Consider the following 15,193-nt stretch of genomic DNA (forward strand, 5'->3'; position numbering starts at 1 on the left):
CCAGCAGTGGAGGAGGTGGAGTCTAGTGGCAGGGACGTCAATCAAGCAAACTGCTTTGTCCTGGATGGTGTTGAGCTGCTTGAGTATTGTTGTGGCTGCACCCATCCAGGTAAGTGGTGAGTATTTCATCACACTCCTGACTTGAGCCACTTGTCACAGAGCACCCAGCCTCTACCCTGCTCTTATAGCCACAGGTTGATATGGCTGGTCCATTTTAAGATTCTGGTCAGTGGTGAGCCCCAGGATGTTGATGGTGAGGGACTCAACAATGATGGTGCCATTGAAAGTCAGGGAGATAGCTGGGCTTTCTCTTGTTAGAGATGGTCATGACCTGGCTTTAAGTGGTGTGAATGTTACCTGCCACTTGTCAGCCTAGGCCGAGATGATTTGCACGTTCTGCTGTAGGCTGGCATGAACTCCTTCATTGTTGAAGGAGTTATGAATGGAGCTGAACACTGGAATTATCAAAAAACAGCCCCACTCCTGACCTTATGATGGAGAGAAGGTCAATGGTGAAGCAGCTGAAGATGGTGAGCTGAGGACTTTTATTGCAACCCATTTTAATGACAACATACGTTTTTTGGAAGAGAAAAAAACAGCAACCACAAACCAAATGATAATGAATAAATACACGTTGGAAAAACAAACAGCATAGGTAGGTGAGCGTTTAAACTAGCTGACATTTGGGCTTGGTGCAGTGACTCAAATGGGTGTGAGACCCTGGGAACACTTGGCGTGGTCTGGTATCATTCTTTTCACACGTTAGTTGCTCATGCTGAAACAAAAGGTAGCAAGCCAAGAGAGGGAATAATAAACTTTCTGTATCCGTGCACTGCCGTGCATGCTTTGCTTAAGTTGGGCCGCAGCTGGGTGGGTTGGGCCCTGGCAGTAAGCTATTGGAAGAGGGATGTACTGAAGGTCAGGGATAGTCATGAGGCTCAGTGGGGTATGTTGGACAAAGAGTTTGTGTGATTGGAAGATGGAAGGGGAAAGCTTATGTAAAAATAGCACTTGTGTTATTATATAATAAATATAGAAACATTATACCCAGTAACATGCAGAATGTTATATCTGTATTAATTAAAGTATTAATAACAAGTATGTCTACACATGCAGGCATCACACTTGTTACAGATGCAGAACAGCCAAAAAATGCTGTGTGCTTCTGAGCAGCAGCCTAAAACTGACAAGTTTATTCCAATTTCCACAGTTCCCTTACCAAGCAATTAAACTCTGAATGACCTCACCCCGTGCTTACTTAACAGGAGTTAGACTTTGTGGCCTTAATGGGACACAGCTCCACTTTAGCAGAATAAAATATTGTACATTACAAGGCATAATAATCTTGACCTTACAAAACTGTGTACAGTTCTGGTCACCCTATTATAGAAAGGATATTATTAAACTAGAAAGAGTGCAGAAAAGATTTACTAGGATGCTACCGGGACTTGATGGTTTGACTTATAGGGAGAGGTTGGATAGGCTGAGACTTTTTTCCCTGGAGAGTAGGAGGTTTCGGGGTGATCTTATAGAAGTCTATAAAATAATGAGGGGCATAGATAAGGTCGATAGTCAAAATCTTTTCCCAAAGGTAGGGGAGTCTATAACGAGGGGGGGCATAGATTTAAGGTGAGAGGGGAGAGATACAAAAGGGTCCAGCGGGGCAATTTTTTCACTCAAAGGGTGGTGAGTGTCTGGAACGAGCTGCCAGAGGCAGGAGTAGAGGCGGGTACAATTTTGTCTTTTAAAAAGCATTTGGACAGTTACATGGGTAAGATGGGTATAGAGGGATATGGGCCAAGTGCAGGCAATTGGGACTAGCTTAGTGGTATAAACTGGGCGACATGGACATGTTGGGCCGAAGGGCCTGTTTCCATGTTGTAAACTTCTATGATTCTATGAAAACAGCATATCACCTAATCTGCAAGGAGTTAAGGGTAGCAACCCAGACAGGCAAAAAGTGGGAAATGATGTTCCACAAGGATCGGTGCTGGGACCACTGTTGTTCGTAACTTACATTAATGATTTGGACTTGGGAATCGGAAGTACAATTTCAAAATTTGCGGACGACACCAAATTGGCGGGTGTAGTTAATAAAAAGGAAGAATGCGACAAAATACAAGAAGACATTAATAAACTTGCAGAGTGGCTGTGCAATTGGCAAATGAATTTCAGTATAGATAAGTGTGGTTCATTTTAGTAAGTAGAATAAGGAGGTCACATACTGCTTGGATAATAGTCTAAATGGGGTAGGGGAGCAAAGGGATCTTGGGGTACAGATAAATAAATCACTAAAAGTAGTGGCACAGGTTAATAAGGCCATAAAAAAGCAAACCAAGCATTGGGGTTCATTTCTAGAGGGATAGAATTGAAAAGCAGAGAAGTTACGTTAAACTTGTACAGAACCTTGGTTAAACCAAACTTGGAATACTGTGAACAATTCTGGTCTCCATATTATAAAAAGGATATAGAGGCAATGGAGAAGGTGCAAAAAAGATTTACCGGGATGATACCCAGAACCGAGAGGACATACTTACTAGGAAAGACTGAACAGACTGGGGCTCTTTTCTGTAGAAAAGAGAAAGCTGAGGGGTGTCGTGATAGAGGTCTTTAAGACAATGAAAGGGTTTGATAGGGTAGACGTAGAGAAAATGTTTCCACTTGTGGAGGAGTTCAAAACTAGGGGTAATAAATATAAGATAGTCACTAATAAATCCAATAGGGAATTCAGGAGAAACTTCTTTACCCAAAGAGTAGTAAGAATGTGGAACGAGCTACCACAAGGAGTAGTTGAGACAAATAGCAAAGATGCATTTAAGGGGAAGCTAGAAAAGCACATCAGGATATGCTGATAGGGTGAGATGAAGAGGGGTGGGAGGAAGCGCATGTGGAGCATAAATGCTGGCATAGACCAGATGGGCCGAATGGCCTGTTTCTGTGCTGTAGACTCGATGTAGCATGAGGAGATTGTTAGTGTCCATCTATATGATATAATAAAAATGGTATGTGTAGTGCGTGTTTATCACTTCAGGTATCACATTGTAAATTTCTGTCACATTTTCATCCGATTTACTCAAATTTATCTTCATATAATAGCAATATAAAAATCTTGCATCAAGCACATGTCTGTCACACTACAGTTGCTACATTTCAAAGTGCCACACCTGGTTATAGATTCAAAACAATCTCAAGAAAGCTAGTCATTGACCTGGAGCCTGAAATTTACAAGTAAATTCAACTGCTCTCTGACCGCAGCAGTTTGTAAATAGCTACAGTCGCCTGGATTTACCTATGAAATACAGTAACCTTGAAGAGACGGGGAAGTTAGCAATCAAACATCATAACTGTGCTCCTGGCCCTAGACTACCTGTGAGCAATGCCACAGGAGAGGCAATAGATAAAAGAGCATTATACCCACTAACATATGGGGTGTTATATAATAAGTAAAGGATTGTTATACCCAGCAACACCGTTTTCTTATTAATATGTACAAAAGTGTTCTTTGCTAAAAGGAGATAGTGTTTTATCAAGGAGATAGTGTTTTATCAAGAAAACCCACAAGGCAAACAGGCCCCTTGTGTCATCAAAATGGCTTTATTAGTTCAAAAGAAACTGTAGTGTGGTATGCCACAGGCAGGAAACGGGCCTCCTTCGCAATCACTGGAACTGCTCCCCAGAGACTTTCACTTTTCATTTTAAGTGCTGTGCAAGAGGGGGGTGGGGGGCACCATAGAAAAATGGATGGTGTGATTACTCAATACTTCAGTTTTGATGTGCAAGGCACTGCCCTACTGCATTAGTTCCTGATAAACACATAACTGGTTTGCCAAGAAGTAAAACCAGAAAATCCTGGAATTGCGTACAGATCCGTCAGCACCTATAAAAGAGAAAGAACACATTAGCATTTCCGGGGTAGATTCTTTGTCAAAAGAACACTGTATTAAAACAGTTAATGGGACTAAAAACAGAAAAGTCACAAAGTCCAGATGATGAATACTGAGGGAGGTTGGGGAGGAGATAACGGAGGTAATAATCATAAATTTCCAAAAATGTTTGGAAACATGGGTTGTGCCAAGGGACTGGAGGATGGATCTGTTACACCCCTGTTCAGAAAAGAGGAATGGGAGAAGCCACAAAATGATAGGCCAATTAGTTTTAGGTCCATTGTGGGTCAACTGGTAAGAGCAGACATTATGAGGCTCAATAGTCACTTGTAATAACGCACGCCACATTCTAATAACCCTCTGCGTGAAAAGAAAAATGTCTTTTAACTTTCCCCCTTTGTTCTTCTAGTGATAATCCTTGATTATCAGAGACTGAACATAATTTCAAAGGGAATTGGATCAGTATTTGAAAAGGAAGAATACAAAAGGATACGAGGCAAGGACAGGGAAATGAAATTCGAGTAGAGCCAGCACCAACACCATCATGACTGGTTGAATGGCCTCCTTCTGTGCTGTAATTTCTATCCATGAAACCATGCCCCAGCAAAAGTTGGTGCCTTCAAGAGTGGGGGGAGGGAGGAGGGAGGGTGAGGGGTGAGGAGAACATTGGGGAAGAAATAAAAATGAGACATTTCAGGTTGTGATGAACAGAACAGGCAGGGTGTGTGCATTCCTCCTGGGGATATAAGTAGGCCACACCAACCAGCAGCTTTCAATATGTTTATTTTAAAAAGGTTAACACGTCTGTAAAATAGTGGCGGTGTTAAGTGTTTGTAAGGTAACACCTCGTATTCGTCGATTTTTCTAAGTGTTGTAAATTGCCTTCCAACTCTATATTTCCCAAATTAAAATAAACTGTTTGAAAGGTACAGTTCTTTCCCCCCCCCCCCCTGCCCCCACCCCCAACCAACCCAGTGAAATGTAATGGCTTCAATCCAGGCCGGCCCCATGAGTTGTGTCTTGTGCTGTCAGAGTTATTAAAAAATAAATTGGAAACTGCAGAATTAGAGAAGGTTTGTATATTTTACAGAGTCCCGAAGGAGCTCCGACAATGACGTTAATGGCTGCATCGAGTCAAAGATGGAGGAACTGAAAATGCCCTCCAACCAAGACATCTCTACCCATCCGTTCTTTGACTACGATGGTGACCATTCTCTAGAAAACTCTATAACCTTCAACATTCCACTCAAGGAATTTCCTCATGATCCAGCCTCAGTAGTGACGCCATATACCTCATCATATTTCATGGGTAATTAGACTTTGTACCACACAACATCATTTTATATGAGGCAATATCACTTTGACCCAAGGCATCCTTTTCTGCAGTATGGATGGTGTATGAGCTTAATTCTAAATGGGATGAGGCCTCACATTTTACTGAATACATTCTCTCTGCGCTGTTGTCTTTTGAAGCCATGGAACCTCGTTCTTGCAGACTTTCACTGCAGCCCTCTTGCTATAAAAGTTCTCTCCCTATCAAACAATCACTGGGAGAAAAATCACAGGGACGTTGTATCTCCTTTTGTCAATCCCCTGCTGAAGATGGTGACTTGTGCTGCCGTAGGGCTCCACAGGTGGCAGCAGCCCTTTTCTACCCTCGGGCAAGCGACCATTCTTCATGTGCGAGAACAGGCAGTGAATGTTGGGAGGACGTTTAACTATGGAGAGCACCACAGCCGACCCTGATTCTGCTCTCATCCGACATGCACTTCCCATTAGGGGTCACTGAATAGTGATCAGGTATGAGGACCCTGGTTGATTTCTAACCCCCCTCCCTCCCTAATCTGGGGCATTGGAACATTGTAGTGACCGTACTTCTGCCCTGGCTGAAATCAACCAACTCAACTTAACTGGAGACTGAACTGAGCCTTTGGGATCTCTGACAATGTATATTGAACCTGGGGCCTTTCAGGTTTATATGGCTCAGTAGTAAACCAGGTAGTGCATTTATCCTCTGAGCTACTGGGCAGGCTCCCTTTAATTGGTCACTTTTTACAAAGGGCACTGCCTTCATTAACACCTCTTCATAATTCTGTCAAATCAAACTTTTCCCATATTCTTCAGAGTCTATAAAAGTCAGTCAGATAATGAAAGCGATGACAGATGAGAATGAACTGGAGGCTCCTGGAGAACAAATTACCTCCTTACTCTCACCATCTGACTGCTCTGCTGCCCACTCCATGAGAGGCTCAGCTCTCCAAGATCCCCAATGCCTTAGGCTATTGTGTGTGTTTTTGCATGGAATATCATTTCGTTTCCACCCTATGTGATTTGGACATTACAGCTACATGTGCATTGTAGTAAGCATCCCATAATGTAGCATAACATCAGAGCTTGGTGAGTTTCCCTGCCAGTACAATAGGAGTGAGAGCTTACATGGGAGGAATCATGGTTGTGAACCTGTGCTGCGCTCTCTTGTGCTACACACTGCCATCGAGAGAAAGTAAATAGAACAGCCCCAGTAATTCAGTTGGTAAATGCACTGTCCAGTGTAATACTGAGCCATACACACCAGGAAGGTTCCAGGTTCCTTGCCTAGTCTTATTTAGTTAGCTGGGGCAGAGGTTGGGGCACTGCAATTAGGATCAGTGCTCTTGGGCTAGGAAGGGGAAAGTTCAACCAGGATTTCTGCTCCTTATCACCATCCAGTGTCCCCTCCCCTCCACCCCCCCCCCCCCCCCCCAGCTGTAAAGTGCACTTGTGTAAACATTGAGTGAGAACAGGACAAGCTTGGCTGTAATTGCCCCCGACAGCCAAATAGCCTGCAGTGCTCAGAATCTAGACTCGTGCATGAAGAATGGACACTTGGGCAGGGTACTGCAGTGCTACCAGTGCTTGTGGACCAGAGTGACTATCTTCAGGAGAGGAAGGGAAAAAGAGGGAGCAAAGAAAGGAATTGGTCCAGTTGTTGGGGATTTTTTTAGGGGGAGGAGATTGTTAGGAGTTATTTTAAGTCCTTCCCCTCTCTTGGTCTCCATGCCCCACATGCTTTCTGTGGATGAGTGACTAGTTCCTAGGCTTCAGTCTATGCTGCTCTGTAATTGGTGACTTGGAAGTACACAAGAGTGTCCTGGAGAGTATGTGGGCATTGGAGGCACAAATTTTCGGCCCATCACTATTGCCCCATAATATTTGGAAGATGTTACTCCTGGGGGCTAAATGGCAGAGATCCCAGTTTCTAAACTTGCTCGCTATCTAATATTTTTCTTCCTTCACTAACTCTGTAGAGCTCACCGGTGAGTCAGATAATGAACTGAACGACTGTCATGATGCAGAAGTGAAAATGTCTCTGAAGCAGGATGTCTCCGCCCTCTCCCTCTCCGACACGACACTTGCTCCTTCTCTGGAAAGTTTGAATCTTTTCAAATCTTCACTCAATGAAACCCAGACCTCAGGCTCCCTTCTGATGACTCCACGCACATCATCACCGAGAAAAGGTAATCTGTGATTTTTTTTTGGGGCAATTGCAATAAACTTGCTACTGGCCACTGTTCCCATGCTCTGGGGCAGAAAATGGCTCTGTACTGTTCACATCTATCACTACTTTGGTGACACTTCCAAATCTTCCCTTTTGTTAAATTCGTTAAACCCAAGTCTGAGCTGGAATGAAATCCTCACTTTCTGATTTAACTGTGCAGTTGCAAAATTAATGACTTTAACAAGTTAAAATTGGCTTCTCCTTAACTTATTTCCAGTGTTTCTCAACCTATTTTTGGAAGGTAGGATTCCTCAAAGTAGCACTGATGAATAGTCTAGCAATGCTTTCTACCAACTCTACCTCTCTCTCCTTTAAGACACTCATTAAAACCTACCTCTCTGATCAAGCTTTTGGTCGCTTGTCCGAATATCTCCTCATGGCTCGGTGTCAATTTTTGTCTGTTAACGCTCCTGTGAAGTGCCTTGGGACGTTTTACTGCGTTAAAGGCGATATATAAATGCAAGTTGTTGTTGTACATTGCACATTGCACCACTCTTTACTTGCGTCTACCCTTTCACTAAAATCTTGGAGAGGGTGTAGCAGCAGGTGTGGTGCAACAGAGTCAGCTATCTGGGCATGGCCCAGGAAATGTGGACGAGGAGGCCCAAACTCACCAGGAGGCTGTGACTGAGCTGTGTCCCATGGTCCACGAAGATCTGTAGTCAACTGCCCGCCATGCCCTATCAGTGGCAATGACTGGCATCACTGCCCTCAACCTCTTTGCCACACGGAGCTTACAGGCTAATGGGCAAAAAAAATCATGGACTGGGGTTGCACAATATGCACTCCTGGTACACATTGGGAGCAGAAAAGTGGAACATCTCCCATTAAATTACTAGTGCAATTTTTGTCTGACTTACGCTCCAGTGAAAGTGCCTTGGGACGTTTTACCACGTTAAGGGCGCTGTATAAATGCAAGTTGTTGCTGTGGTGCCTCGCCCAAGAGAGAATCATTCATTTCGAAGAGCCAAAATAAGATTGAGATGGTGTAAACCAGAACAATGAAGGGAAAAACATAATACATCAACAACAATTCCCAAATGGCAACCACAGCTGCAATTACAAAGCTCCCAGTATTAGCAATATTAGATATCAAATCTGATAAAAATTCAAATCATTCAGCAACAAACAATATTCACAAATCCATTTGTAGAAAGGAGTGCCCAGGTAGGCAACTGGGCCAGGATAGATCTGCCTGCTCCTAGGGCCACAACACTAATTCGATCTGGAACCAATCCTTGGGTGTCTTTGTTGAGTTATGAGTCAGCACTTGTTTTACTGCAGCGGGAGGGGGGAATTCAGTGAGTGTTGCTCACTTTTCTATTTTGGAGCAAAAATGTTATTGCTGTCCTTTGAGATTTACTGTTGTGCATCTGTGAAAAGCTCTTTCTGTAGAATTTAAAGACGCTGCTTTGTAATTCTGTATAGATTTAAGTGTCTCGGACAGTGAAACCGACGAGTGTGAGGACCCCGATGCTGCAGCAGTAAAAATCCTTTCGAAACTGGTCATGTCAACTCTCACGCTGTCTGATGCCGATGGCGATAGCGTTGGTGCCCCCGACGGTGCCAGCACCCGCTCTCTGGAATCCTCGACACTCTTCAAAACCCCTGTGAAAAAGGCAAAGAAGCAGGCCGCTGTCCCGGTAACGGCTCCCACACCATCATCCTCTGCCACGGGTAAGGGTGAGTCATGTCTCAGCAGATTCTGTCAAGATATAATTGCCTCCCTTTTTAAAGAGGCCTCTCTGAAACCATAATATTGCAACACAATAGAGCAGAGGCTACAGAAATCAGCATTGATATCGTATCTGCATTCCTCCTTTAGAGATTTCTCCCTCTCTCAGGTTGTTTCTCTCCTAACGCCATGGACCATTCCACAGGCGAGAGAGCAGGCAGGTGACACGCTCCCAAGCTTTGGTCATCGGTGCTCTGTAAGGTGTGCGAGATTGTCTTGAGCTGACTCAGCGTCTAAATTTTCCCTCCATTTCTGAGGAGGCACTGAGGCCCAATTGTAGCACCCCTGCCACCCAGGCTAAAATCAGCTAACTCCGCACAGACCAGGGGCCATTCTGGTCTGTGTAGCTCAGTTTCACACGAGGCAGTACATTTACTCTCAAGGCTACTGGGGGCACCCCCACATGCTTTTCAATCTATTTTATTGTCTCGCCCTCTCTTTTGGTCTCCCTGGTGATGCATTATATCCAGGGCCCCTAGAATTCTGCGGCAAACCCAACAAAATTCTGCGGCATGAGAAAGTAGCAGCAAGTCTGTCCATGGTTTGGGGGCATTACAATATATATATTATATATTTATAATATTTTGAGATACTGTATAAAACAGTAGTAAACTGGCTTTTATTTCGAAAAATTGGGATTTTAAAACTGTTTAAAAGCGGTTTGCTGTGCTCAGTCTCTGAAAGCCCATGTATTGCTCAGCCATTTACAGTAATAGCCGCCACTTAATGCCTAGCCATCGCACCTGACATTTTGCCTAGATAAGTGAGACAGCTAGGTGTTAAGTGGCAGCTAGCTAAACTGGCAGCTTTTTGTATGAAATGTTAGTATTTACGACAATGTATCTTCTAGTATGGTGTGCAGAACCTAAGCATTAAAAATACTGTACCAAGCTGCTGTTTCCCTTTCAAATGAGAATTTAAAGTGACAAGATTGTATAATACTAGTGTGTTTAAAGTGCCGATGAGCCCACTGCCTGTTGACAGACAGATACAGTCACTACCTGGTGCTACATTCAACAGCAGATGCTCAACTCACCAGCACATTAAACAAGCAAAGAGATACATTGTTGCAATTTTAAACAGGAAAAATTTAATCCGGAGGCTGTGTTCACTGTGCCAGGAGATACAATTTGTAAATGCTGCCACTTTAGACATTTAGAACACAGACAAGAGGCGGGACTCAGACCTGCTATAAAGCCAGCTGATTAAGGAGCTGAAATTAATGGGGTTAGATAATCCCCATGCGTTTCACCCCTTGCACACTTCACCTGCCTAGCGGGTAACCAATACCTGGTGTAACAAATCCAAATGGTGTCAACTGTGTGCCAGCTTGGCTCATTTGATAACGTAGTTGATTGCACTCTTGCATAAGAGTCAGAAGGTTGTGGGTTCAGGCCCCACTCCAGAGATTTGAGCACGTAATTTAGGTTGACACTCCCAGTGCCTGTACAGAGGGAGTGCTGCACTGTCGGAGGTGCCATCTTTCGGATGAGATGTTAAAATGAGGCCCGTCTGCCTGTTCAGGTGGATATTAAAGATCCCATGGCACTATTGGAAGAAGAGCGGGGAGTTCTCCTGGTATCCTGGCCAACGTTCCTCCCTCAACCAACAACACCAAAAAACATTAATGGCTCATTTATTTCATTGCTGTTTGTGGGATCTTGCTGTGCGCAAAATGGCTGCCGCGTTTGCCTACAAAGCAACAGTGAACGCACTTCAAAGTAATTCATTGTACGTGAAGCACTTTGAGACGTTTCTGAGAGACATATAAGGCGCAATATAAATGCAAATCTTTTCTTTCTCTTTCTTCCTCTCTCTCTCTCTCTCCCTTTCTTTGCAATCCTCATTTATTTGCAGTTTGTTAATTCCCATGTATTTCACACTTTGAACACTTCACTTGCTAAACTGGACTCTGAGCTTCTGCAAAAGCAGCTGATTAATGAGCTGAGGTCAGTGGGTTACGTAACCCTCATGCATTTCGTACCTTGCCCACTTTTACTGTAAGTGAAGTGCAAGGTGTGAAATGCTGGAGATTAGTGAGCTGCACATCAATAGGGATTAGAATATTGGTGTCAATTGATACCATTCGGACTCAGAACACCAGGTATTGGTATTGATACACCAGGCATTGGTTCCAATATAGTTACAATGAGGGGAAACTATTTGGGGAAGGAAACAAGTGGCAAGGGTGAAATTTTACGACGGGGGAGAAATTCCGGGGCACTTTCTGCAGCCGTGGAATCACAGAGCTCTAGGGGCCCTAGTTATGTCCCAGCCAAAAGGGCAGGCAAGCAAGCTACTGCAAGGCCTCGGTCAGTGTTACTCTTGAGCTGGTTGTTAGCAGATTGTTAGGGGGGTTTGGCCTCCCTCTGATTTTCCCTCACCCTCTGTAAAGTGTCACCCCTCTACTTCCAGCAAACTCAAGCTGCCCCTCCCACCTCATGGCAATGTCAATTACTGCTAGGGTTGCCAACTCCAATTGGACATATTCCTGGCGGTTTCATCACATGACCTCCTGCCTCCAACCACCCCGCCCCCCACACTCCCGCCATTGGTTACCTGACATGTCCATCCTCATGGAGCACCACCTTCCTATGCCAATCGGAAAGTGAATAGACTCTTCATTACCCGATTGGATGATTCTTCACTGTCAGTCAACAGCCTTTTTTCCCATGTCCGATATTTTTATAACTAATAAACAAAAGTGTTCAAAGAAAATTTAAAAAACAATTTTTAATGCCCCTATGATTTTTATCCCTGGTTGCTCGCAGCAGTGTCCTGGAGACTCCAGGGCAATCTCGAAGGGTTGGCAACCCTAATTACTGCTTGAGGTCAACTTCTTTGTCTGGTTAGTAACAATTGATGCCAAAATTTTAACATGCAAATTCTGGGTGGCACTGCACTCCAACACATTACACCACAGAGTAGTGGGGTAAGGGAGTTTGCGCCGAGTGTACCTCACATGCTGAGTCCCTTAGTCTCATCATTGTGCTGAGAGGAGCTTCCCTGCAAGAAGGGATGAAAAATTAGAGGGAAAGTCGTTCTGAACGATTTTCAAACATCCCTTCGTGGCTGTCCTGCCCTCGTGTCCAGTCGTGGTACAAGGCACAACAACAGCCAAGAAAGAGGAAGGGGAGAAAACTCCTTAAAAGGAGTGACTAGCACTTCCCAAAAGTTGAGGCAAATCCCCAAACATTCAAATGCACCGTCAGGCATTTACTAGAATTATAACAAAATCATTCATAAGATATTTTTCATTTTTAACAACCGGCTTAACCCTGGTTAACACTGGTCACTGTATTTGTTGTGCTAATATTGTGGAGTTTATATCTATTCAGCAGAGTGAGGGCTAGTGTGTGTAAGAAGTAATGGGGGTAATTTGTGTAAAGGATTATTCAGTTGGGAATGAGTATAAATAGATTCTTTTAAGAAGGCAGGAGCGGAAAAATCGACTTAGCTCGTCTAAACATGTAATGCTCCATTTACTCTTGTAATTGAGGCAGTTGCGAAGGTGAAGTTGAGAATTTCCACCCAGGTGAGGTGAAATTGCAGTGTGCGATATTAGCATAAGAATGCGGTGTGTGAAATCCCTTTGTCCGCTATTTCAATGAAGGCATTGACCAGTTTATTTTGTGTGAACATCTTTGTGGAAATAGTCAAAGGAATTTCATATGAAAGCGTCAACAGGTTTGTATGCTGATATCTCAGTGTAATTTTAACCCGAAGGGAGTTGTGGGTTGGGTATTTTCCAGATCACTATTTGTTCCCACCAATATTCCACACACAAGTGACCAGGTCTGAGGGACGAGATGGGGCGATGCGAGAGCAGGCAGCAAGGTAACTTCTACTGCACCCAGGGGCCATAAGTAGGCTTTGGGTCGACTGGTAGCTTAGATCCACCTCATGTCTCTTGCCTGTCAGCAATGGCTATTAGCACATTTTTAATATTTTTTAAACATAAAGATATTGATTCATTCAATGACTTGCTTTGACCGGTGCCCTTTGTGTCTTCCTCCTGTGTGTGACACTAGAAATGAGCAATCTGGGTGGCATATCTTATAAAAAATATTTTTTCTATCTGGCATGGTGCCTCATGATTGCACTAGAGTGGTGGGAGGCAGATTTGATCCTGGTGCCAATTGTGCTGCTGTGAGAGTCACATGGGACTGCTCTTGTACACCTCCCGAGTGGCCAACTTCAGAGTAATGGTGGATGCATGGGAGCAGGTTGCTACTTGCCCAGTTGGCTGGGGTCAGTACTTAGTGTGAGGAGACCCAAATAAGGGGACGAGGGTAAAATACCTTTTAAAATAAAGAGAGTCATACCCACAACAAAGTCAATTACAGATCTTTTCTTTTCCCAGTGCCCAGAGAGGAAATGTATTGCAAAGAGACACAAATCAGCACTACTGATTATTGATTTTGCCCCGATTTTTGTGCTTGTGACCATGCCATGGCGGAGGGGGAAGGGAAGGTTTGAGCAGAAAGGGGCCCTTTACTCTTTGACGCTTCCTGGGGAAACAGCTGTAATAGTTAGAGTTTATTGCTCAGTGAATTATCAGTAAAGTTCCTAAGACCAAGGCAAGAAACAGACAGCATAGTGTAGATATTGATTGTGGGGAAGGAAATTTAGAAATAATTAATCATACAGAATTTTAGTATCTTCTAGCAATGCTACATAAGTGAGTGTGGTATATATTGGAGCAATGCATAAAGAGATAGGACTCTGGCAGAGTGTGTCATAAACACCACGTGCTAGCAAAAGAACGGCTTGTATGTGGAAGTAAAATGTCCTCTTGCTTTTCTCCCCCACAGGCGAATGCATACGTAGAAGAGTAACTGATGAACGCGAGTTGCGCATTCCACTGCAATACGGGTAATTTTCTCTGATGTTTATTAAGGCTGTCAGATACAGGACCCAGTAACACATTTGCTAAAAGTACAGGGAGCCTCAGGCATCTCCAATTGAGAGGAACTCGCACAAGCATCAGGTCTTAGGTAAAAGCAAATCTGATCACTGCGTGGATCTCTATCTCTACCAGGTGTTGGTTTCAGGACCAACTGAAATCCCCAGCTGTAAATGTCATGGTCTCTTACTCGGTTTTGTAGCTCTTCCAACTCAATACATTTTTTCTATGTCTTCAGTGGCTATGTCTCTGCATCCAGTCTGGGGTCTTCCTTATGTTTTTCATTTTTGTTATAGTTCCTAGGCAGACCTGCTGAGGAAGTCTTGACCAGATATTCTAAGAGTCTGACTACATTACGTCAATTTCTTAGGCTTGATTATCTGGGACATTGATACCAACTATCTTCTTTCCCTGACAACATCATTCTTGGCTTGCTATTGCCACTCAATCTCAAAGGTCCTTTGAGGCGTTTCTGATCAAAAAGCCTTTGTTCCTCTGCTGGAGCAAGGGCCCAATGTGTAGTGCTCTGCATTGTAGATCTTGAATTAGATTTGTAATGGCCAGTTCTTGTTCTTCACACTCCAAACGCTTCATCTGCCTAACATTGCATATGTTCAGCTTCTCTTATTAACTCATTCTGTGTAGCAATTAAATTAAGGTAACCATGGGTCTCCCTATCTTCAGGGCTCCCTCCCACAGTTATGTGAGTGTCACCTGCACCTGGTTCCCTGTTTGTCTAATTCTGATATTTTCATCGTTATCTATCTATCCTATACTTTGCTGATTTTTGTTGGCATCATTCAGAGTGTGTCACCTTCTCATGTTCTGCATGAGAACAGTCACTGTACTTCAAAATAATTCATTGCGGGAAGCACTTTGAGACATTTTGACGTGATATGGCGCTATATAAACGCAAGTATTCTTGCCAAAGGGTCTAATTTCCTCTCTGCGCTATTTTTAGAGCATTGGTTAACACATTTGCATGAAATTCCTGTCTGCGCTATTTTTATGAAGTCTATTTAAAATCAACATATTAACTCTGTCAGGTTAACAGAGGAATTTCACACCCATGATGTTACTTGCAAGTTCAAAGGAGATGACCTCCAGCCAAGATGCCTGCCTCTTTTCTA

General features: G+C 43.6%; 1 protein-coding gene across 1 annotated transcript in view; it reads left to right on the top strand.

Annotated features, from left to right (window-relative positions):
- LOC137307168 (bromodomain adjacent to zinc finger domain protein 2A-like) overlaps positions 1-15,193 on the top strand; it is a 92,086-nt gene that overhangs the window by 30,707 nt on the left and 46,186 nt on the right. Inside the window, exons 4-7 of the mRNA XM_067976526.1 lie at positions 4,975-5,193; positions 7,172-7,381; positions 8,851-9,099; positions 13,972-14,032. Coding sequence (XP_067832627.1) covers positions 4,975-5,193; positions 7,172-7,381; positions 8,851-9,099; positions 13,972-14,032 — 739 coding nt within the window. The remainder of the gene's footprint in view (positions 1-4,974; positions 5,194-7,171; positions 7,382-8,850; positions 9,100-13,971; positions 14,033-15,193) is intronic.

Source organism: Heptranchias perlo, chromosome X (assembly GCF_035084215.1).
Source record: "Heptranchias perlo isolate sHepPer1 chromosome X, sHepPer1.hap1, whole genome shotgun sequence".
Taxonomy (NCBI): Eukaryota; Metazoa; Chordata; class Chondrichthyes; order Hexanchiformes; family Hexanchidae; genus Heptranchias; species Heptranchias perlo.